The sequence below is a fragment of the Terrapene carolina genome, unplaced genomic scaffold, assembly GCF_002925995.2.
Source record: "Terrapene carolina triunguis isolate 2854851 unplaced genomic scaffold, T_m_triunguis-2.0 Scaffold211, whole genome shotgun sequence".
In the NCBI taxonomy this organism is placed as follows: domain Eukaryota; kingdom Metazoa; phylum Chordata; order Testudines; family Emydidae; genus Terrapene; species Terrapene triunguis.
The window spans coordinates 21,309,334-21,333,112 of record NW_020664562.1 but is presented as its reverse complement, the minus strand read 5'-3'; the positions used below and the strand labels follow the sequence as shown (position 1 = coordinate 21,333,112).

Genomic DNA, 23,779 nt, shown 5'->3' with positions numbered 1-23,779 from the left:
TGGCCTGATACCTTTCCTTAACCTTCCTGTCCTAGGAGATGGGTCAGCAAACCCAAAGAGCATTAGTGAGACTGTAGATTCCAACCTTTCAGACTGTGAGATCACCCTTCCTCACCCAGGAATTATGATAGGGAATTGCCTGCCAGATACTAGCAGGACTGGAAGCGACAACCTTTGACATCGCATCCATATTGGCCTTCCTCTAGGTATTACCCTAAATTTAAAAGGGTTGAAGAAAGGCAGCCGCAAAGAGAACCTTTTCCCAGAAGGGTCCAAGGGAAATGTCCTGTACCTCAGTGGTTCTCAAAGCCAGTCCGCTGCTTGTTCAGGGAAAGCCCCTGCCGGGCCGGGCCGGTTTGTTTACCTGCCGCGTCCGCAGGTTCGGCCGATAGCGGCTCCCACTGGCTGTGGTTCGCTGCTCCAGGCCACTGGGGGCTGCGGGAAGCGGCGTGGGCCAAGGGATGTGGGGAACCCCCAACCCTCTCACCCACCTTGCCTCAGTGACTACTGCCAGTCGTCATCTAGCCCCCACTCACTGGGGCAAACTGCAGTCTGTCATGGCCACTCATCATCGGCATGGGGGTTTGGACCAGCTGCCTCTGCCTAACCCCAGACTGCACCTCTGCAGCTCCAGTACCTTCTTTAGGCCTTTAGCAAGGCCTACATCCTGGGGATTTGCTAGGCTGGAGCTCCCCAGCTCCTCTTGCCTTTCCCCAATCCTGCTCTACTCCCAGTACCCTAAGCTCCCAGGCAGCCAGATCCTTCTCTCGCCACAGCTAGAGAGAGACTGACTTAGCACCTGGCTCACAGCCCTTTTATAGGGCCAGCTATGGCCTGACTGGGGCATGGCCCCAGCTGTGGCTGCTTCCCCAATCAGTCTAGCCTTTTCTTTCAGGAGCGGGGTAACTGCCCCGCTACAAGGCCCAACTTAAATGTATACCCCAAATTAAAAAACACAGTAAAAGAATTAAAAAAGAGCCACCGTGGCTCAACAACCATGTAAAAGAAGCTGTGAGAGATAAAAAGGCATCTTTTAAAAAGTGGAAGTCAAATCCTAATGAGGTAAATAGAAAGGAGCATAAACACTGCCAAATTAAGTGTAAAAATGTAATAAGAAAAGCTAAAAAGGAGTTTGAAGAACAGCTAGCCAAAAGCTCAAAAGGTAATAACAAAATGTTTTTTAAGTACATCAGAAACAGGAAGCCTGCTAAACAACCAGTGGGGCCCCTGGACGATCGAGATAAAAAAGGAGCACTTAAAGACGATAAAGTCATTGCAGAGAAACTAAATGAATTCTTTGCTTCAGTCTTCACGGCTGAGGATGTTAGGGAGATTCCCAAACCTGAGCCGTCCTTTGTAGGTGACAAATCTGAGGAATTGTCACAGACTGAAGTGTCACTAGAGGAGGTTTTAGAATTAATTGATAAACTTAACAGTAACAAGTCACCGGGACCAGATGGCATTCACCTAAGAGTTCTGAAAGAACTCAAATGTGAAATTGCGGAACTATTAACTATGGTTTGTAACCTGTCCTTTAAATCAGCTTCTGTACCCAGTGACGGGAAGATAGCTAATGTAATGCCAATATTTAAAAAGGGCTCTAGAGCTGATCCCAGCAATTACAGACCAGTAAGTCTAACGTCAGTACCAGGCAAATTAGTTGAAACAATAGTAAAGAATAAAATTGTCAGACACAAAGAAGAACATAACTTGTTGGGCAAAAGTCAACATGGTTTCTGTAAAGGGAAATCATGTCTTACTAATATTAGAGTTCTTTGAAGGGGTCAACAAACATGTGGACAAGGGGGATCCAGTGGACATAGTGTACTTAGATTTCCAAAAATCCTTTGGCAAGGTCCCTCACCAAAGGCTCTTACGTAAATTAAGTTGTCATGGGATAAGAGGGAAGATCCTTTCATGGATTGAGAACTGGTTAAAAGACAGGGAACAAATGGTAGGAATAAATGGTAAATTTTCAGAATGGAGAATGGAGAGGGGTAACTAGTGGTGTTCACCAAGGGTCAGTCCTAGGACCAATCATATTCAACTTATTCATAAATGATCTGGAGAAAGGGAGTGAGGTGGCAAAGTTTTCAGACTATACCAAATTGCTCAAGATAGTTAAGACCAAAGCAGACTGTGACGAACTTCAAAAAGATCTCACAAAACTAAGTGATTAGGCAACAAAATGGCAAATGAAATTTAATATGGATAAATGCAAAGTAATGCACATTGGAAAAAATAACCCCAACTATATATAGAATATGATGGGGGGCTAATTTAGCTATAACTAATCAGGAAAGAGATCTTGGAGTCATCATGGATAGTTCTCTGAAGATGTCCACGCAGTGTGCAGTGGCAGTCAAAAAAGCAAACAGGATGTTAGGAATCATTAAAAAAGGGATAGAGAATAAGACGGAGAATATCTTATTGCCCTTATATAAATCCATGATACACCCACATATTGAATACTATGTACAGATGTGGTCTCCTCATCTCAAAAAAGATATACTGGCATTAGAAAAGTTTCAGAGAAGGGGAACTAAAAGGATTAGGCGTTTGGAACGGGTCCCATATGAGGAGAGATTAAAGAGGCTAGGACTTTTCAGCTTGGAAAAGAGGAGACTAAGGGCTGGTCCACACTACCCGCCCAATTCGGCGGGTAGAGATCGATCTTCTGGGATCGATTTATCGCGTCTCATCTGGACGCGATAGATCGATCCCAGAAGCGCTCCCCCGTCGACTGCGGAACTCCTGCTCGCCGAGAGGAGGAAGCGCTGTCGACGGGGGAGCCTGCCTGCGCCGCGTGGACCCGAAGTAAGTAAATTTAGTTCGATATAGGAAACGTCGACTTCAGCTACGCTATTCTCGTAGCTGAAGTTGCGTTTCCTATATCGATCCCCCGCCCCAGTGTGGACCTGCCCTAAGGGGAGATATGATAGAGGTTTATAAAATCATGAGTGGTGGGGAGAAAGTGAATAAGGAAACGTTATTTACTTGTTCCTATAATATAAGAATTAGGGGCCACCAAATGAAATTAATGGGCAGCAGGTTTAAAACAAATAAAAGGAAGTTCTTCTTCATACAGCGCACAGTCAACCTGTGGAACTCCTTGTCTGAGGAGGTTGTGAAGGCTAGGACTATAACAGGGTTTAAAAGAGAACTAGATAAATTCATGGAGGTTAAGTCCATTAATGGCTATTAGCCAGGATGGGTAAGGAATGGTGTCCCTAGCCTCTGTTTGTCAGAGGGTGGAGATGGATGGCAGGAAAGAGATCACTTGATCACTACCTGTTAGGTTCATTCCCTCTGGGGCACCTGGCATTGGCCACTGTCAGCAGACAGGATACAGATGGACCTTTGGTCTGACCCAGTATGGGCATTCTTATGTTCTTATGTACTGGAGTTTTGAGAGAAGAGCCACGCTAGTGTGCTTTTATGGATTCTATAAAAAACTCAAATAAATATGAAGCTAAACAACTGTCACTAATTTACTTCTAATTTCCCTAATCAAATGTAAAACAATGCAATGATCAAATCAAGGTTACTATCAAAATTCTATCAACATTTAATCAGTAGATCAATGATTCAGTTTATCTGGCTTGTCAATTACTACAATGAGTAATTAAATCAACTTGTAAGGTTAACACAAGAATTACTTTAATAATTCAATGAAAAATTAAGAAGAAATGCCTTTCCTTTAATCTGACCAAGTGAGCTAAGAGGCTACTAAAATCAGAAGCTGACTCTTGCCTTTACTTTAAGGAAGTACAACAGAGGAGAGTTTTTTGTCCCAGAAGAAAGGTACTTGGAAATACTACAGGAGAAACCATGGCAAACAGTGATGGTCTTCCTCAAGCTGATGAGCCCTATGGATTCTGAAACATGCGTAACTCTACATGCAGATCTAAAGATAAGACCTCTTCAGTATTAGCTAGGAAGACTGTATGTTAATGAAATGACCTGCCCAATGTTCCTATCCTTCATATGGTGGACTTAACATCACACTGTCTTAAAAAAAGTTGTATTCAACTCCCCAGCTCAGTCAGCTGTAGTCACCTCTGACCCTTCCGAATTGCTGGAGGTCTCTTTACAAGAATTTGACAATTCACGGTATCTGGAATTTTTGAGAGAAAAATTTCCATTCCAAAATACACCTCTACCCTGATATAACGCGACCCGATATAACACGAATTCAGATATAATGCGGTAAAGCAGCGCTCCAGGGGCGGGGGGCCTGCGCACTCCAGTGGATCAAAGCAAGTTCGATATAAGACGGTTTCACATATAACACGGTAAGATTTTTTGGCTCCCGAGGACAGTGTTATACCGGGGTAGAGGTGAAATTACTGACATTACAGCAATGTTTTACATGAATAAGCAGAGAGAGCATGTTCCAACCAGCTGTATAAAGAGGCTGAAGCTCTGTGGGAATGGTGCATGGCATACCAAATTTATCATATAGCTCCTCACTTTGCAGACAAGGACAACATACTGGCAGATTAGTTGAGCAGAGACTTTCATGATCAGCACAGGTGGTCACTTGGGAACTCTATAGAGAATGACATCCCTTCCCCATGGGAGTACCTGGAGATGGACCTATTTGCAACAAGACGTAACTCTAAATGTTCGAGGTATTGCTCCAGAGCAGGAGTGGACAACCAGTCCATCTCTGATGCATTTCTTGTAGACTAGGGAGTAGGTTTCCTCCTCTGTGTCCCCTCAGCCCCAAATTCTTCTAATTCAGAGTTCTCATGAATATTTGAACAAGAGAAAGCTAAAGTTACTTTGGCCTGTGTGAGACAATAGCGGTTGTGGGATCTACTGTAACTATCATAAACAGTTTATCTGTCTCTCCCTCGAATTCCAGCCTCCGGGCCCAGCAGAGAGGTCAGATTTGCCATCTAGGCCTCCATTTGGCAGAATAGTATTTCAACAGATATAGAATAGTTCTGTTCTGAGTAAAAAGCACAGGAATTCTGTTAAACTCCAGAAAGCATCAACTTTTACAATCATAAGTGGAAAAGGTTCTCTTTGTTGGCAACTAACAATAAACCTAGATTCAGTTCCTATTAAATCCATACAGGAGTATCTCCTTAATCTGAAATGCTTGGGACTCTCCATATCATTGGTAAAAGTACATCTCGCAGCCATGTCTGCTCACTATAGCTTAGTTGAACAAAATACCGTATTTAGTCATGATATATTAAAAAGATTTTGAAGGGTTTAATGAACATCTATCATCTCCATCAATCCATAAACTTGCCAGTATTTTTTCCAAGGCTACATTCTTAGCTTTCTTTAGGTAAGCTCCATACCTTGGATGCTAACAGAACATTAGCCTTCTATATGAATGGCAGAAAATTGCCTGGACTGTTTGTCTCTTATGGGGAAAGAGTAAAGTTTGGGCAGTCACATCCCAACACCTTTCTACATGGGTTGGACTCTGTATTGAAGAGTGTGTTAAATACACATTTTCCAAAAGAGCTTAGAGTGCACTCTGTGAGAACAAAGCTGCATCTGTACAGCTTTTACTTAGTCTCAATTCATACTTCATAAAACATTCCTTACATGTGGCATCTAGCTCAATTTGGTAAAGCAGTGTTACAATCTCTTTTTAATGAGACCTCCTTGTATCACTGTACAGAGTGAAGAATACTGCTTGCCAGACTCCTAAGAGTGAGAATGTGCATAGGCCATTCAAACAACAAATGAAGGTTATTCACCTGTAACCAGAGCTTTTGGAGATGGATTCTGCATAATGACACTCACTTCCCACCTTTCCCTCTTTCTCTGAGTCCTAATTACAACTTTGGACTTGAGGTGGTAGAAAGAACTGAGAGGGTTAGCACACCACGTACGCTATTATGGCTTTGCCCTTTTGAGGAGCCATGAGGAGAGGTGCAGGGGGCACAAGAGTGCACCGGTGGGCATTGCTGTTAGAAGGTTCCATCAGTCCAAGCTACAATTTCAGCACATCCCAAGAGTAAGAATGTGCTGAGGTCCTCTTAAATAGCTTGGTTACAGAAGAGTAACTTTCATTTTCCCCTGCACTCTAGCTGTCAACATGGTATCCCATGATTGTGATTTTAAAAAAAATCTTTCTCACTCAACTGGTACTTATCATCCCAAACTAAGTTTTTAAAAATTAGGGCAGGATAGGAGACATAAAAGGGCGTGTTTAATAATGTCAGCAAAGGTGCTGACAAGCACTCTTTATTAGCTGACCTTATTATGCCTCAGTATGCCAGGGGACTTATTGAGTTTCAGCTCCATTCCCTTGTCAGCTGCCCAAGGCATGAGGTGATCCTTGCTGCTGGCCTCCCTGGGGCAGCAGATGTGTTCTGTCTTTGGAATCAGTCTTCCTAATTAGCAACTTCTCCTCTCCCCTCACCCAAATTTCCATGATGCTACATGGCTGGGTCAAGCATGAGTGGCCCGGCAGGAGGGGAATGGTTTGTGATGTTTGTATGTCCTATGCAAATTTAACTTTTTATTATAAAGGCTGGAACTGTACATCATTTTTTATGTTTACAGGGGTGACCCTTCAATTGTGAAACTGAATATTGCTATTACCACAGGCTACCTCATTTCTGGTAATTATACGTTGTCTATATCATAGATACATCTAAATTTTATTCTGAGGATGTGATGAGCTTCTATAAACAATATAGGGTCCAGTGTAGTTTTTAAAGCTACTGCTGTGTTTGTGGGCAGTACAATGCCTGGAGGCAACCTGCTAGTGGAGGAGAGAGATGGAAATACTGCCTTATTGGGTGCTGAACACCCTTCAATCCTCACCTCTGGCCCTCCAGCCAATTCAGAAGAGGTGGGAGTTGTGACCCCAACCCCTTTTGGGATGTTTACTGCTGCTGGCAGCTTTAATGTCCTCAGTCTCCCCTGTGCCCATAGAGTGCAAGCGGCAGGTTTTTAGCAATCCCAACAAAGCTGGGGGAAACAGCTCCATACTTACTCCTCTCCCCATTGTCCTTGTCTTCCTACACATTTTAAGCCAGAGTCTGATCCTATGTGAAAGAGGTTGAAAATATTTTTAATAATTTTATCTGGTGTGGCTGTCATCCTTACATACAATTGTGCTCTCTTTCACTCAATTATTTGTTCTTAATGACAACCTGTGTCAGGTTATTTATCTTTTGTGATCACTGGTGGATTATGACTAAATGAAGCCAAGAAATCAAAGGGCTCAACAAATCAAAGAGCTAATGTTTTTAGCATTAGGGGTCCCTGCCCTGCTAATAACATCTGCTGCTCCACCATTCCCATAGTGGACCCAGTCATATTTTGGCAGTGTCCTCAAGCCCCTTTCTCTCTGGGGTTCTTGATACAATTATTGTGGGCTCATGAGTCATCTTCCAGACCAGGACCTAGAACTGGGGGCGGGGTGTCCCTGGATCTATCCTTACTCACAGTGTACCTCCTGCTAAAGCTGTGGCCAGGCAGCTCCCTTCATGTAGGAAATATAAAGATTTATGAACATTTTTGGAAGAGCTAAAATATTTTAACCAGTGCTTAGGCCTAATTTTTCCTTTCACATTTAATGTCCATCTGTGGAGCCGGGAAGTAGGGGAAGGGATACAGAAGTCTTGAGCTTAGAAATGCTGAATTCAAAGACAATTCAGATTTGTTTTTCTTTTTGTGGGTTGAGTTGGACACCATTTGCCATTAAAAATATATGCATAGCTCAGATAACCAAAAAGGTTTTTCCTTTTAGATTGCAGTAATACTGAAAGCTTTAAAGAGAAATATTATAGTCCTTAGGTAGCTTATGTTGTAATAATTTAATGTTTTTTTTCTCTTACAGATTTGTTTCTTATTACTTACTACTGGAAGGCAATTGGTGATAAATTTTTTGTAATTCATCACTTGGCAGCTCTGTATGCCTACTACTTTGTACTGGTGAGTGCCATATTTTTCAATATCCTAACAAGCAGACAAGATAGTGACTAAGGGTGAACGTCACTGCTCTGAATTTAGGCTGTTTGTAGTGTCTCAACAGTGTTGCCTCAAGAAACTCCAATTTTTGTATTTCTACATACAAGTAAGGGTATGTCTACACTGCAGCTGGGAGTGTGCTTCCCAGCCTGGCTGGACATACATGCGCTAGCTATACTTGAGCTAGCGTATTAAAAATAGCAGTGTGTCTATGGTGGCTCAGGCTAGGCATCCAAGTACGAACCTGCCTGACCCTTCTCCTCATGAGTACGGACTTGTGTGGCTAGCCCATGCTGGTGCGGAAACACAGCTATTTTTAGGACACTGGCCTGAGCAGAGCTAGTGTTTGCCTATCCACACTGAGAAGTACACTCCCAGCAGCTGCATAGGCATTCCTAAATATACACAGGCACACTTACTTTAAGACCTTAAATCCCACATAGATTAACAAGGGCATAATAATCTGATATCCTAAAATCCATTAATTAGACTTTCACTGAAGGCTTGTGCATTCATGTCCAGAATTCTATTATATGTGTCTCTTCATCTCTAAACAGTAAATCAAACAGCATGGATTTAGCTAAACTGTGAAACTGGGAAGTAATGAGAGTGCCTCTAAAACTCCAAAGCTGATGGATTCTAATGCTGGCTTCAGTAGCTCAAGGAGGTTGATCCCAATTTGGCTTCTGAAATAGGGTTTATTATGTAAGTTGTTTAAAAATCAATAGACTAATATTAGAGATGTATTGAGCTACATAATGGTAGCATACGTTGTTCTTGGTGGTGTTTTTCTATCCATATTTGCAATTTTAGTAAATTAAGTTACAGTGACTCATCCTATAAAGTATTTCTCAGTGTTATTTTTTGGCCACCAGATAAAGGTTTGAGTTAATTGACCCAGTATGTGTTTTAAACTGAACATTTTTTCTCTTTCACAGATTAAATTACTGTATATGCCTTTTAGACTGTTTTTACAAAGTTAAGACTACAGCTTCATTTCTAATATAAAGATACTTTCTCTACGAGTTTATTGCTTGTCAGTACAAAAATATGCTCAGTGTTAAAATGCTGTAGTTTAAGAAGAACATTTCAATGTCTCTCAGTCTCCCACTCCCAAAACTCAAATGTCTTCAGTTTAAAACGTGACATTTAGGTGACTTAAACAAAACCATTAGAATTTACCTTGACAAAAGGTGTTGTGAGAATTTATTTATAAAAGCACTTTGAAGGTAAGTGCTCTGTCAGTGATAATCAGTCAGAGACTAACAAATTTATTTGGGCATAAGGTAGTCTCTAAGGTGCCACAAGGACTCCTCGTTGTTTTTGCTGATACAGACTAACACGGCTACCACTCTGAAACCTGTCACCATGTTAGGTGACTTAGACTCTGAGTCAGCAAAACACTTAAGCACATGCTTAACTTTAAACTCATGGGTAGTTGCTTTGATGTGCTTAAGTATCTTGCTGAATCAGGATCTTAATACAATCAGATTTTTTTTTTAGAATTTTTTTTAAATCTTAAGAAAACTTTCCATGAATGTCACCAATTAAGACGAATTTTCAAAAGGATTTTTTCTACATATACGGCATAGTTTGCAAAAAAAAAGTCTGAATAATTCCAATGACCTAATGACTATTTTGTTAATTGTGTGCTTTTTACAAATTATTTCAATATATTTTTATGCAGTACTACATAATGGCTGTGGGGGAGCTAACTTGAGCTATCAACTGATATCTAATACATAAGAGTTTATTTCCTGTTCCTTGGCGGGGGAAGGGTCTGTAATTTAATGTCTTTAGTTTAAACATATATAATATTTTAAGGATATAGCTGCAGCAAGAATATATGGCTGCTTACATCAACAAAAGCTGCAAAATTCAGAGTGAATGCTGAAAATCTGCACTTAAACAGCACTATTTATCTAGGTATTATAGCACATATTGCCTGTAAAAACAACCTACTATTCAAAAGCCTTGTAATAATTTTTATTTCATCTTGTATTTTGCACAGCTTTACAATTATTAAATGTAATTTAAAAATCTCAGGAAACTATCAGCTTGCTGTCTGATCTAACACCTCCTCCCTTTGTAGGAGTTTTGACCCTGACTTCAATGAGATCGGGATCAAGTCCATAGCTGGTAACGCAGAATGTACTACTCATCACTTGCATGCACAAGAGAGGTTTGACTCTGCCAGATATTATCACTGACAGTGCACTTACCTTCAAAGTGTTTTTATAAATAACAAATTCTCACAACACCTTTTGTCTAGGTAAATTCTAATGGTTTTGTTGTTTAATATGAACGACGATGCTTATATATTTACAATTCTCCTACCAAATAATAACAGTTTCACTAAAGCTCGCAGTTTGTGTTTAGCATCTGCCTGCTCATTAAAACTTTTTTTTGGTCATAAACTTCCTGCTGGGGAATAGCAGTAAAATAACAACTCTTATTGAGATTCTCCAGCGCTAATCAAAATGCTATATATTTATAAATATGTAACTCTTTTACAACAGCAACTGGGATTTTTAAAACATTTTTTTAAAGTTCAGCTTTCGAGTATACTGAATGTAGTATATTAAAAAAATAACTATTCTATGTAGCCATCTAATCTATCCCAATACAGTCACCAACATGCTATACACGTGCCCAGGTGAAGTATTACATAAAAAATGCTGTGATTATTTGTATGAAATGTCAGTATGAACGCTGAAACTTCCTTACTATTGTTTGTTTCAAAGAGACCTTCTAAAATTTTAATTTAGGACTTGAAATAAACCTCAATCGCCTTTTTTTCATATTGTACTGTGTTTTTTGAAGTTTCTAAACTGTTTGCTAGTCTGTACCAGCATTGTCCTTTTGCATACCTTCTTATGAAAGACTCTAATTTTATGTCAAGAATATATTGTAATTTGATAAAATGAATGAATGAAACATTGATGCTCTTGTATTTCATACTTAACTCTTGGGTAGTGCTTGATCTGTAGATCACAGAAGAGGTAAGTATCATTTCCCCCATTTTACAGATGGGGGAACTGAGGCACAGAGCGGCTAAGTGACTTGCTCAAGGTCACCCCATAGGCTAGTGGCAGAGCCAGAAGTAGAACCCAAGTCTCCAGAGTGCCAGTCTAGTGTTCTATCCACTAGGCATCACTGCCCATCATAAAGTTTGGAACAAATATCTGTTTAAAATGAAGTACTTCAGCACACTTTGGAAGAAATCCACATAACATACAAGGATGCATGCACATTTTAATCTTCCAAATCATGAGTAACAGTGAGTTTCATTTTATCATAGGCTTATTACTGCCTAAAAGTGTAGACAATGGTTATAATGAGGATGGGGTGGGAGATTGCAGCTGCACTTCATTGTTATTGCTGTGTACTGTTCTCTCCATGTTTATTTATGTATACCTAATTACTAGGTATATACCTAAATACTAGGTATAAAACTGGTGTCAGTTTAATATTTTAAGTTGTAAATTTGTAACTGGACATTTGACTTTAATCATCCACAGAAGTTCAGAAGTACTAAATATTTTTTTAAGTTAATGGCAGTTTTAAATATAAAATATCTGTTGACTTTTCAATGATCACTACAGTTTGGGGTTGTTTTTTCGGGAGGGGGAGGGGGTAATATGATTTCCTAGCAATAACATTGGAGCCATTCTTCTTCTTCTAATATCTTTGGATCTTCTGTCTCTAAAGGATAGCCACATTTTTACCTGATCCAGACTTGTTGCATCTAGTAGACCTTGAAATCACGGCGCGAGTGCAACAAGTGATTTTGAAACCTAGGAATTAAGATACAAGAGGGGATATATAAAGGCAATTCGTGATGGAGAATTGACAGTATATGGCTTCTGCAGATCCTACTTCTTTGAAGCCCTGACCCAATGTTCTGAATTTGGTGAAAGGAATGAAAAATTGTGTGGATTTTTGTACTAGACATTTTAGGTCTATGAATAGAGTTTCATTCATTGCTTTCTAGATGGTTTGGGGGCTGCTTGTTCCCAGGCATATACTCCCCAGTAGTGTGATTTTTGCAATGGAAAGGTGCTCCAACTACTCTTGCAAATGAGTAGCCTCTGTCCCCTGACACTCCAAAGACACTAGAAGGAGAGACTGAGAGGGGGGGGATGCGGGACGGGGACTAAACAAAAGAGGAACAAACAGATGGAAAGTGCGAGAGACTGAAGGAACCAGAAAAGGGATTAAGTGCAGTCTCTGTTTTGATTGTGATTGGGATATGATTTGGGAATCATTGGTTTAATGAGATGAATTAAAATTCTTAATTTTTGTAAAACCAGATATTTGATACATATTATTTAGGTGACATGTACAGCTGCAGGAAAATATTTAAAATAAATCACTCTGTCCAAAAGTAGATCATAACTTTTAGCTGTAGCTTGCTGCACATAGGAAGAAGACAAAACAGCCAAAAGCTATTGCATGTTATTTTCCACTTTTTATTATATTTCCAATGCATTTCCACAAGTCTGTGATCTCTAAGTGTAGTGTATATATATCCAGTGTTTTTTCTTTTTTACTGTATAAAAAAATCCAATTGTGATGTTTATAAAAGGGATTAAAACTTTTTGTCCCACTTTACTTTTTTCATATTTTAGCCCAACAATACTTTTCATTGTTAATGGAACTCTGCCCTATTTTGGCAGACTTCTGAAATTAATCCTACTTTAATTTATGTTGGTGTCTAATACCTGACACTTACTTTATGTTAATATTTAACGTTGGTGGTACAGTGCTTTGAAGATGTAAATTGTTGTGTGTTAAGTATTTATTAAAGAGACACTGTCAACTTTTTGACATAGGCTAATTTTAAATGGTCCAGATTTTGGTATGGAATCCTTTAAATAAAATGTCCCAGAAAATGTAATTTTAATATTTTTTAAATGTTATGTAGACACTTTTCTTCTTTCCTGTTGATAAGGGTGCCTTTAGCAAGGAAAAAATTGACTTTACTGGGTGAACAGCGGGATTGACTATACACAAAGTGCTGTTTGAATACACAAATTAAACTGAAGGGAAATAGAAAATCCTACCCACTATAGTTAAAAGTAATACATAAGAGTAAATGATTTCAGTTAGTTTTTCTAAGTGCGTAGATGACCACAAATCCCATTGACTTCCAGTGGGAATGGTGTTCCTAAATCACTTAGGCACATTTGAAAATCCCACACAATAAGTACAAAATTTTCAGAGAAATTACTTTTTTCCCCCTTCAAGCTGATGGTATTCCTCGTAAGTAAATATGGAGAGAGCAACTAGTATACAGTAATACAAATATATCAGCAAGCTTTTACTTGTTACCTTCTTCCTGTAAACATCAGGGGGAGGCTATATGTAAATAAAAGCTGAGGTTGTCTTTTTTGTTTATAATAAAATTAAAGTTTGACATGACTAATACACTTGACTATTAATGCCCCACCCTGATGTACACAGTCCTAGCAGGAGGTGCGGAAGGAGCGGTGGACGCAAGAATTCATACACTGTGGGAATGGGGGTGTGGGAGAGACCGCAGCCTTCCCATTGGCTTGGGATGGAGGAATGGGCTAACCAGTTGGTACTCACAGTGCTCTCTCTCACCCCCACTTATTGAGACTTCCCCCCCAGGGTTTTCAAAAGCCTCTTTTTCCAGCTAGTTGCCCTGCACTCGCTCCTCGTAGTTGTAGCATAACAGCTGTGTTTTTAGGATGCTGCAAGTCTGACTTAACTGCCTGCTTTTGGATCAGTAAGGAATTTTAACCATTGGACCTACTTAGCAAAAGTGTGGTGGATTTTTTTGCCTTCCTCACAGCATCATGAAAGCACAGTTAGGTTATAAGAATTAAGATTTAGCAAGTTTAATATGAGGAAAGGAAGACTGTTTTAGCTTTTTGCAACTTGCAGCCAGTGTCCAGTACAGATAAAGCTACAAGGGACCAGTTCTCTGAGGTAAATGAGATCCGGGATTTCACTGGTGATCCATTTGCCTATGGGAAAAAGGGGAGACAAGAAGTCTTGATGCACGGAAGTCCTCCCTTGGTAACTTTTACACCTTCTATGGGTGGAGGGTGGGAAGGGGCAGGGGCTGATAAAGAAGATTCAGAAACAAAAGTACCCTCAGTTATTGGTTTTATGGTAGGAATCCTGTAACCCTGTACTGGGCCCAATTAAATGCCTGGTATGTGAGAGTAGGGGGTGGCATATAATGCTTCCCCCCCCATGTTAAATAAAGTTGCTCACTGTCACTTGAAATCATTCCATGTGCCTGTTATTAATTCATCTGCATGTCCAAATCTTTAGTTTGGATTTAGTCTCAGGATTCCTATTACCTGGATCAGAGAAGATGAAACTCTGTTTCTAGCTGAAGATAATAGATGTATCAGTAGAATCATAGAACTCTGGGACCAGATTAGAGAAACTCAACAATATTATCCCTTGCAGGGTCAGTCATATATGCAAAGAATGCCAAATATTTAATTTTTACTGTCTTCCTTTAGTTGCAATGACAAAACAATTTCCAGAGATTTAAGAGGTAAATAATAGGCTTTCTGACAGTGATCTTGGTATAAAAAAAATCATTGTCATCACTGAATCCAGGTTCAAATTCTGCCCTCAGATATGTGCATAAAATTCCCATTTACTTCAGTGGAAGTTGTGCACATATATCTTATGGCAGAATTTGGTCCTTAAAATGTAAGATCACTGGATGTACAATTTTTCTGTTTTTTATACATGCTAAGCACACTAATAGAACTCCTACAGCAATACAGTGGTCATCATTAAGAAGTCAATATTTGCCAGCAGTTATTCCCTCTTTCCAAGTATAGGGGAAAAACAGTGGCACCTCACATTCTGCTGTTTGGCAAGTGTTGATGAATGCTGCCTTTTTGATGGGTTCCAGTGTAGAATTCAGCCTCATAAACTGCTTCTCCCACAAACATTATTTAATTGCTGCTCTTAGGAGCGTATGATGCTGCCAAAAAGTAATAGAGATGAAGAATATATCTTTACTCCTCTGTAGACAGAAAAAACCAGCGCAGATGATCACGAGTGGAAGATTTGGTTATAAATGGAAACCTCAATCCAAAGTTGTACTGGGTAATTTGACAGTTTACAAAATGCTCAGTTTAATTGTGCAGCTGTGCTTTGGTGCCATTCTGCCAGCTGCAGATTACCAGAGGACAGCAAGATTCTAGCCACATGCCCTTCCTCCAACCCATCCCCTTTGCTGGGGGCTGCAACAAGATTAGAGTAGAGCTGTGTGATGGAGCACTGCAAAAAAGTTGGAACAGGACCAAGGATCTGGCCTTCAGTCTCTGTTTTGGCAAACTAACTAACTTACTAAAACGAGTGCTCATTTTCTGTGAGTTTAGTATGGTTCTGCTGGATTTATTTAAAACATGAGAAATTCAAAATATTCTTGAATCGTTTTAGATAGTCACCGTAAAATATATCCATTTTAATTTATCATAACTTATCACTATTTTTATGTTGATTAGGGAGTGCCATCATTTGTTAGCCAACTTTCTGCATCTGTTTAATCTTCCACAAATAACTATAAGTATTTTGAATACTTGGTCAATGACTTGGAGTCACAAGACACATTGCATATTTCCCTGCTTTCTTAATTTATCACTAAAAAAAATTCAAAGGGCAGCAGTATTATATGTTATAAATGATTTACTTTAAAGTTTTATAAAGAGGATTACGAAATTTATTACATTTACTTGACACTTTCAGTTTTGGTAAACTATTTGAGATCCTATACAATTTTACAAATGCTGGGAAGCTTTAACAAAATGGAAATGGTCAATGCGTTCTTCAGATTAAATTTATGACTCAAGTTTACATCCCTGATTCTTCTTTTTAATATTTATCTTGCTATATAGGGTGAAGGAATGTTGGCATATTTTGGTAACTTTCGTCTGCTTGCAGAGTTCTCTACTCCTTTTGTGAATCAGCGGTAGGTGGTTGTTAATTATTTTACTTTAACTTGTGTCTTGCCTTGTTAGATAACTGAATTTAACTGTAAATAACAAATAGAAATTTGATTCATTTTCTGTAGTCACACTTCAACATAACCACATTTATAAGCTGGAAAAAGCTTGCTTGCTATGAAAATTTTGGGCTATTGTACTCCTAGAATTATGTTCCAGTGCATTCCAGAGGAGTTCCTCCTTATTGTAAATGGTATTCTGTATGCAACATGAAGCTGGCATAAATCTTTTGAACAAAAGAATATGCAGAAGTGTATAAGTTAGATGGGTATAAATAGGTTATTAGATAAAAAAGTATGTAATACAAGTTTTCATTTCCATTATGGGTTTCTAACAGCATCATGAACACAAGAAGAGGTTCCAGGTAGCTTTGTCATTGAGTGAAATTGTGGACTTGTATTATAGATTCATAGACTTTAAGGCCAGAAGGGACCATCATGATCATCTAGTCTGACCTCCAGCTCATTGCAGACCACAGAACCTCACCCACCCATTCCTGTAATAGACTCATAACCTCTGGCTGAATTACTGAAGTCCTCAAATCATGATTTAAAGACTTCAAGTTACAGAGAATCCACCATTTACTCTAATTTAAACCTGCAAGTGACCCGTGCCCTATGCTGCAGAGGAAGGAATAAAAATACCCCCCTGGTCTCCGGCAATCTGACCCCAGGGGCAAATTTTTTCCTGACCCCAAAAATGGTGATCAGTTAGACCCTGAATATGTGGGCAAGACCCACCAGCCAGACACCTGGGAAAGAATTCTCTATAGTAACTCAGAGTCCTCCCCATTTAGTGTCCCATCAGTGGCTGTTAGAGATATTTGCTGCTAGCAGTCGCACATCAGCTACATGCCATTTTAGGTAGTCTCATACCATCCCCTCCATACCCTTAGCAAGTTCAGTCTTGAAGCCAGTTAAGTTTTTTGCCCCCACTGCTCCCCTTGGAAGGCTGTTCCAGAATTTCACTTCTCTGATATTTAGACACCTTCATCATTGTTCTAGATTACTTGAGGTCTATATTTTATATATACTGCATGTGAGTGTCTGACATACCTTTACAAGTTGCAAAGCTGTGAAAACCTGTAATTTAAAGATTCATGGACTCTCAACCCTAAAAAGGACACCCTAGGTTATCTAGTTCACTCCTTCCCCATGGAAATACTTGTGTACATTGCAGAAATGATGGGGAAAAAACACACAAAAACTATAATAGATAAAATATTAAAACATCTAAGTAAGGCCATACTGTGGCTAAACTTAGAAATACCTCGAAACAGAGCTTTCACACTCTTTCCTTAAGTGTAGTGTGATATAGTAGTTTGGAGTAACCAGTTCTACATCACTAAAGGGGCTTGCTACCTACCTCACACACCTTGGTGGAAAACTCTGGAGAGAGTGATGGGGGACAGCATAGTTTACATAAATATTTAGTATTTATTATGGGTGATCTCAGAGCACAAAAACCATCAGGAAGAGGTAAGGAAGTCTCTCCTGTAGCCATGTTTCCTATTAAGAAAATTTTAGAAAAATCAGAACTATCTTAGGGTACGTCTATACTTACCTCCGGGTCCGGCGGTAAGCAATCGATCTTCTGGGATCGATTTATCGCATCTTGTCTAGACGCGATAAATCAATCCCAGATCGATCCCGGAAGTGCTCGCCGTCGACGCCCGTACTCCTGCTCTGCGAGAAGAGTACGCGGAGTCGACGGGGGAGCCTGCCTGCTGCGTCTGGACCCGCGGTAAGTTCGAACTAAGGTACTTCGACTTCAGCTACGTTATTAACGTAGCTGAAGTTGCGTATCTTAGTTCGAAGTGGGGGGTTAGTGTGGACCAGGCCTTAGTCAAATAATGCAGAACAATTCCTGCATGCTGTCTTTAAGACTGCATTTTTTCCCCCTTAAACAAATCCAGCAATGTCTTCCCATCCTTGATTAAATTATTCCACAACCCAGTAGACTAGCAAAAATGCGTATTGGTAAAATCAAATTTACTCTTGTTTCTTCAAATTTCAGGGTGCTAACTCTTATCTTTCTTTTTAATCACCTTGAATAATTCATCCCCTCTCTTCTAACTCTTTTGGTACTCAGAAATACAGTAGATCTGATGTTCCTTCTTTTCACAAGCCTTATGTATCCAATTTCTTTAATCTCCCCAAGTGTTGTGTTCTAATTTGAGCTATGTTTCCGGGATGAGCAATACAGAGGTCAAATGTCTTCAGTGGCAATTGCAAGAGCCATAGTTAGAGTGGGAAAAGGGAAGACTGGGTCAGGGGAGATAAAGCATATTGGAAGCCATAAGGAAGAAAGATGCAGAAAGGTTAGGGCAGATGTTTTATTGGAGGTTAAGGAGTCCTTGCCTCATTCTACTTCGATATTCTGAATAGCTTTCAGCTGTGTTGTTGCTAGGCATCTGTGCTATGCTTCTCCTTCACAATCCTCAAGTGCTCTGGCATGCAGTAGAGCAGCAGTTCTTAAACTGTGGGTTGGGACCTCAAAGTGGGTCACAATCCCATTTTAATGGGGTTGCCAGGGCTGGCTTAGATTTGCAGGGGCTTGGGGCCAAAGCCCTGGGGATTCAGGGCGAGGGGCGAGGGCCTCAGGTTACAGGCCCCCTGGCAGGGGCTGAAGCTTTTGGGCTTCGGCTTTGACCCCTTCCTAACCCGGGGCGGTGGGGCTCAGGCTTTGTCTTTGTCTCGCCCCCCTGGGGCAGTGAGACTCAGCTGGGCTCTGGCTTCAGTCCCCCCTCCTGGTGTTGTGTAGTAATTTTTTGTTGTCAGAAGAGGGTTGCGGTGCAATGAAGTTTGAGAACCCCTGCAGTAGAGTATAGTATGCTGCATAGTCTCTAGTAGTTCTATGAGAAGGTGCCATGTCAGGGTCTGCCTCAAACATTGGGTTGGCAAGTTCAGCTTTTAAGTTAGGGAGAAGGGGTAAGATTATAAAGGCTACTTTTGATCAGAAACTGCCAGGTGGTGATTCCTGCTTTAATCTATCAATATTACTTCTGTACTGAGGAGTCCAGAGGAAAAAGATCCAGTTGACTAATTTAATGCAAAAAAAAATGTATAGTACAGGACACCAAAGTCTTGCTCTTATAGAGCAGATTTCTGCTCTTTGAAAGATGTATGCTTTTTTTTAACCCATCTGACAGAACCTACATTGTTTGAAATAGCTGATCTATAGAATTGAATTGTCTGCCTAAAATTTAAAGGTTTAAACCACAGTCTAGCAGAGCACTACTCTGCTCACTTCACAAAAACCACTATCACAATTTGCTTCCTTGTTGGCCATGTCGGCATAAAGACAAAGATCTGAATGGACCTAGAGACTGAACCTCCCTCTTCCCTAGTGATGGTCACTCTTCTCAGCTTTAAGCACATAAGTAGAATATTGAGGGCAGTATGAACTGCCCTGACGCTGTCTGTGCTATATCTGTTCTATAGTTAGTTCTCCAGCACTGTCTAATAATCCAGCACTTTCACAAGCATTACATTCACTTTTTAAAAAATTACAAATAAACTGCACAATTGTTATAACAGTAAATAGAGGTTTTACTTTTTCTTAAATAATTATCTTGCATCTCCTTTTTGTTCTTTGACGGGAGGGATAGCTCAGTGGTTTGAGCATTAGCCTGCTAAACCCAGGGTTATGAGCTTAATCCTTGAGGGGGTCATGTAGGGAACTGGGGTAAAAATCTGTCTGGGGATTGGTCCTGCTTTGAGCAGGGGGTTGGACTAGATGACCTCCTGAGGTCCCCTCCAACCCTGCTATTCTGTGATTCTATACTGGTTTCTGATTTGGGCATGTCCATATACAAGGCAAGTTTAATTTCAGCATTGATTTAGTCAGTGACGGGCAAACCATAAATTGTCGTTCTGACTTTGGTTGTGAGCAGTTGTTCTATTACCATTTTTTCATTTATTTAAAAAGCATTTATAAATTAATATGCTGGCACAGCACAGTACCTAATCATCATCTTGATGCAGATCTAAGAAAATATTTGACTTTGATTATCTTACTAGGGATCTATAATGTTCAGTCATATCACAAGTATCTGTCAATATGGCTGTGCCCCTTAGTAATAAATTTGTAACAGGCTATACTATTAGTTTTACAAAGGGAAAGTTCTAACAATCACTACACCTGTTGCTTAATGGTCAATATTTTAGCTGATTATGCCTTCAGAGGTTCAGCAGTTAAGCTGTTTTCTATGGTTTGGTCCTCTCTGTCCTTTCTCTGACTTGTCACTGCTATACAAATCTTCAATGGGGTGATTTTATTGGGTGAATGAAGGGAAAGAGAGGAACATACAATAATGCAAATACTTCCTTAAGAAACCAACCCACAGGTTATACTTGCCAGGCAATAGACTATATGTAATAGTTACACCTGTCTAGTAGGGCCTCAAAATATAGAAAACCTACTCAAAATTACTCCTGCACACTGACATTTTTCATACAGCTAAGCATTAACATAATAATGCAATGCAACTTGTAATGTTTAGAGCTGAGGTTTTGGCTTGGGACCAGACTGATCTCTAAGGATCTTATTAGGACAGTAACAAGGCACCAATCACAAAAGCCCAAATCCAGCAAATGTGAAATAACAGATGGGGGTCCTACCTACAACACCAATTCCAAACTTCTTTCTTTCCCTAAAATTAGGCCCTACCAAATTTACGGCCATGAAAAACTTGTCACGGACCATGCAATCTGGTCTGCCCTGTGAAATCTGGTCTTTTGTGTTCTTTTACCCTATACTATACAGATTTCACAGGGGAGACCAGCGTTTTTCAAACTGGGGGTCCAGATCCAAAAGGGGGTGCAGGGTGGTTGCAAGGTTATTGTAGGGGGGAGTCGTAGTATTGCCACCCTTACTTCTGTGGTGCTGCCTTGAGAACTGGGCGGCTGAAGTGTAGAGGCTGCTGGCCGAGGACCCAGCTCTGAAGGCAGCAGCACAGAAGTAAGGGTGGCAATACCATACCATGCCATGTTTACTTCTATGCTGCTACTGGTGGCAGCGCTGCCTTCAGAGCTGGCTCCTGGCCAGCAGTCATCACTCTCCAGCTGACCAGCTCTGAAGGCATCGCCGCCACCACCAGCAGCACAGAAGTAATGGTGGCAATACTGCAACTCTCCTACAATAACCTTGCGACCCCTGCTCTAAAGCTCTCTTTTAGGTCAGGATCCCTACAGTTACAACATTGTGAAATTTCAGATTTAAATATCTGAAATAATGAAATTTACAATTTTTAAAATCCCATGACCATGAAATTGACCAATTGACTGTGAATTTGGTAGGGGCCTTAATCTATAATTTTGAGGAAGTTTGGAGCTACATTTCTCAGCTCAGTTTCACTTCTAAAAAAAAATTGAATAGCAGTTTCTCATCGGGCAGTGCAAATTAAAATGTTCAAAGAACGAAAAATAAATTATTTCACAGTAGTTATTTTAAAGTTAATTTACAAAACAAATTATCTATGCTCTACAGCAGTGGTTTTCAGCCTGTGGTCCGCAGACCCCTGGGCGTCCACAGATTGTCTAAGATTTCCAAAGCCTCCATTTGACATTTTTTAGGGGTCCACAAATGAAAAAAGGCTGAAAACCACTCCTCTACACTACAGTAATAGCAACTAACATGTACACTTATTAGTTTACAATTCAAATTAGGAGATTATTGTACATGCTGTTCCTTAAAATATTGTTATGAAACTTTTTTATGTAGTAATGGAGATTACACAATGCTTTGCACCAAGATAATTAACAGGCCTAGAGAGATTTTAGATGAAGTGATAATAAAAGGCAGAATTTTAGATTGGGAGGGCTTGGGGATAAATTGATGAATAGTGACTGGTCATAAGAAGGGATTTGAAAAATCTGAAACTTGTTTGGTTTTGTGAACACTTCTCTCTTGCAGGTGGTTCTTTGAAGTGCTGGGGTACCCCAAATCTTCAAAAGCCAACATCATCAATGGGGTGCTGATGACGATTGTGTTCTTCATGGTGAGGATTGTAGTCATGCCTGTTTATTATGCCGACGTCATTTCTGTGTTTGGAACAGAGGCTTTCCACAGAGTAGGAGTTGCAGCCCAAAGCGCCTGGATTATCTCAAGTGTTGTCTTGGATGTGATGAACTTGATGTGGATGGTCAAAATTACAAAGGGATGCTACAAAGTTATTTGTCTCATTGGACAAAAGGAAGTCAAAATACGTAAGAATGGAAAATCTGACTAGAAATCATATATGTAAAACTGAACTTCTCTATAAAGATCATTTGGGTTCATTGAAACAATGCACACTTTTGCCACAAAATGCTCCTCTAAGGAAACAAGGTATTGCCTCTTTATTGATCTTAACCTTTCTCTTGCCACACTGCCTGCATGCCCAGGGTCACTTCATTTAAAGACAATCCCACTCTATGGAATGGGAAACAATGGCATATGACATACCGTATGTATAGGTTCATACAAATGAGTCTAGCTGTGTGTTCTAAGCACTTAACTGACAAATGAACTTAAAAAGGAACAGACTGATTAGTTGGTGGTCTTCTATCAATATGTTCCTAAAATATTTTCACTCAGGTTTCTCAATGTGTTTTTTAAAGCCTGTGAATGTTAGGATCTTTTGTTGTAAGTTATGCAGATATGGCAAATTTCCTGCCATGTTTCTGTGCTTTCTCTTATTAGTATTTGGTGTTAACAATCAAGATTTCATCCTTGACAACTTATTTTTTTGCAACAAAGGCTAAGAATTTAGCTTTGATGCTATGAAATATTTGACTGACTTTCTGCTGCCTTATATGCATGGACACAATCTTTTGGGGGATTTATGAAACAATTTTACAGATACTGGTATAATGTATTGTTTTATCTTTTAAAAAATCTTTTATGTGGAGGGATGACTGTGCTGCTGTGCTAATGTACTTCTAGTAGTATTACTGTTAAATCTGATCAGAATTCTGTCACAAGTTAACATGGTAAACAGTGTGTGGAAACAAACTCATTCTTATTATAGTGCTCTCTCCCTGTGAAGGCTGCTGCTGCTACTACTTTTGAAAAGTATTGCAACTCTGCTTCTAAATGTATTATTATTATTTAACCAAGAGACTTCTAGGGTGTAAACAACTTAAGTATAGGAGACTAAATACTTTTGTATATGTGGCTATGTCACAGTAACCCTCTCCCCTCCAGAGCCGTCTTCTTAGTATGAAAATGCTCATATTGTGCTCAAATGCTTATATAAATATGTATTTGTCATATTTTTCTTGTTATTCATATGGCTGGAAATTTGAGGTGCTGGCCAAAGAAAGCCCATCTTGTAAGCAAGAAGACTTATCAGTGGACCCAACAGAGAATAGTTTCCTTTATTCTCTTCAAAACTGTTGAGAAGACCTATAGACTGGGTCACAGAAGCAGCTAACATCATCAGGGACAACATTCTGTTTTTGGATCCACATAGTCCTTGGCAGATATTCTGCTTTCTCTTCAAGCATAGAACTTCCAGTGATGTCTGTGGGAGATGGGGGAAATTAGAGCATGTGGAAAGATCAGAATATGAAAGAGATGCCAACCTGAGAGATTTGTTTTCTCCCATATAACTGTTGTGGAGCGACTAGGTGTGTTTGTGGTGGTTTTGTTTTTTGTTTTGTTGTTTGTTGGAACAATGCTTTCTTCACTTGATTTGTCATCACTTGCGGTTTGTGACACCATCTGCTAGTATGTGCTGCTGAAACTGCTTTTTCACACACTAGTGTGGTGCTATTACATAAAAACATTGTAGCAAACTACTCAAGCAACTTCTTTTGTTTTTGTTTCTTAACATT

The 23,779-nt window shown here is 39.8% G+C and overlaps 1 protein-coding gene across 1 annotated transcript in view; it reads left to right on the top strand.

The window, feature by feature from the left end:
- The window catches only part of LOC113407407 (transmembrane protein 56-B-like), a 36,058-nt gene extending 13,288 nt beyond the window's left edge, over nucleotides 1-22,770 (top strand). The window contains exons 3-6 of the mRNA XM_026655897.1: nucleotides 6,538-6,596; nucleotides 7,823-7,917; nucleotides 15,852-15,925; nucleotides 21,876-22,770. Of these exons, the coding sequence (XP_026511682.1) occupies nucleotides 6,538-6,596; nucleotides 7,823-7,917; nucleotides 15,852-15,925; nucleotides 21,876-22,191 (544 nt within the window). The 3' untranslated portion in view covers nucleotides 22,192-22,770. The remainder of the gene's footprint in view (nucleotides 1-6,537; nucleotides 6,597-7,822; nucleotides 7,918-15,851; nucleotides 15,926-21,875) is intronic.
- The last annotated feature ends 1,009 nt before the right edge of the window (nucleotides 22,771-23,779 follow it).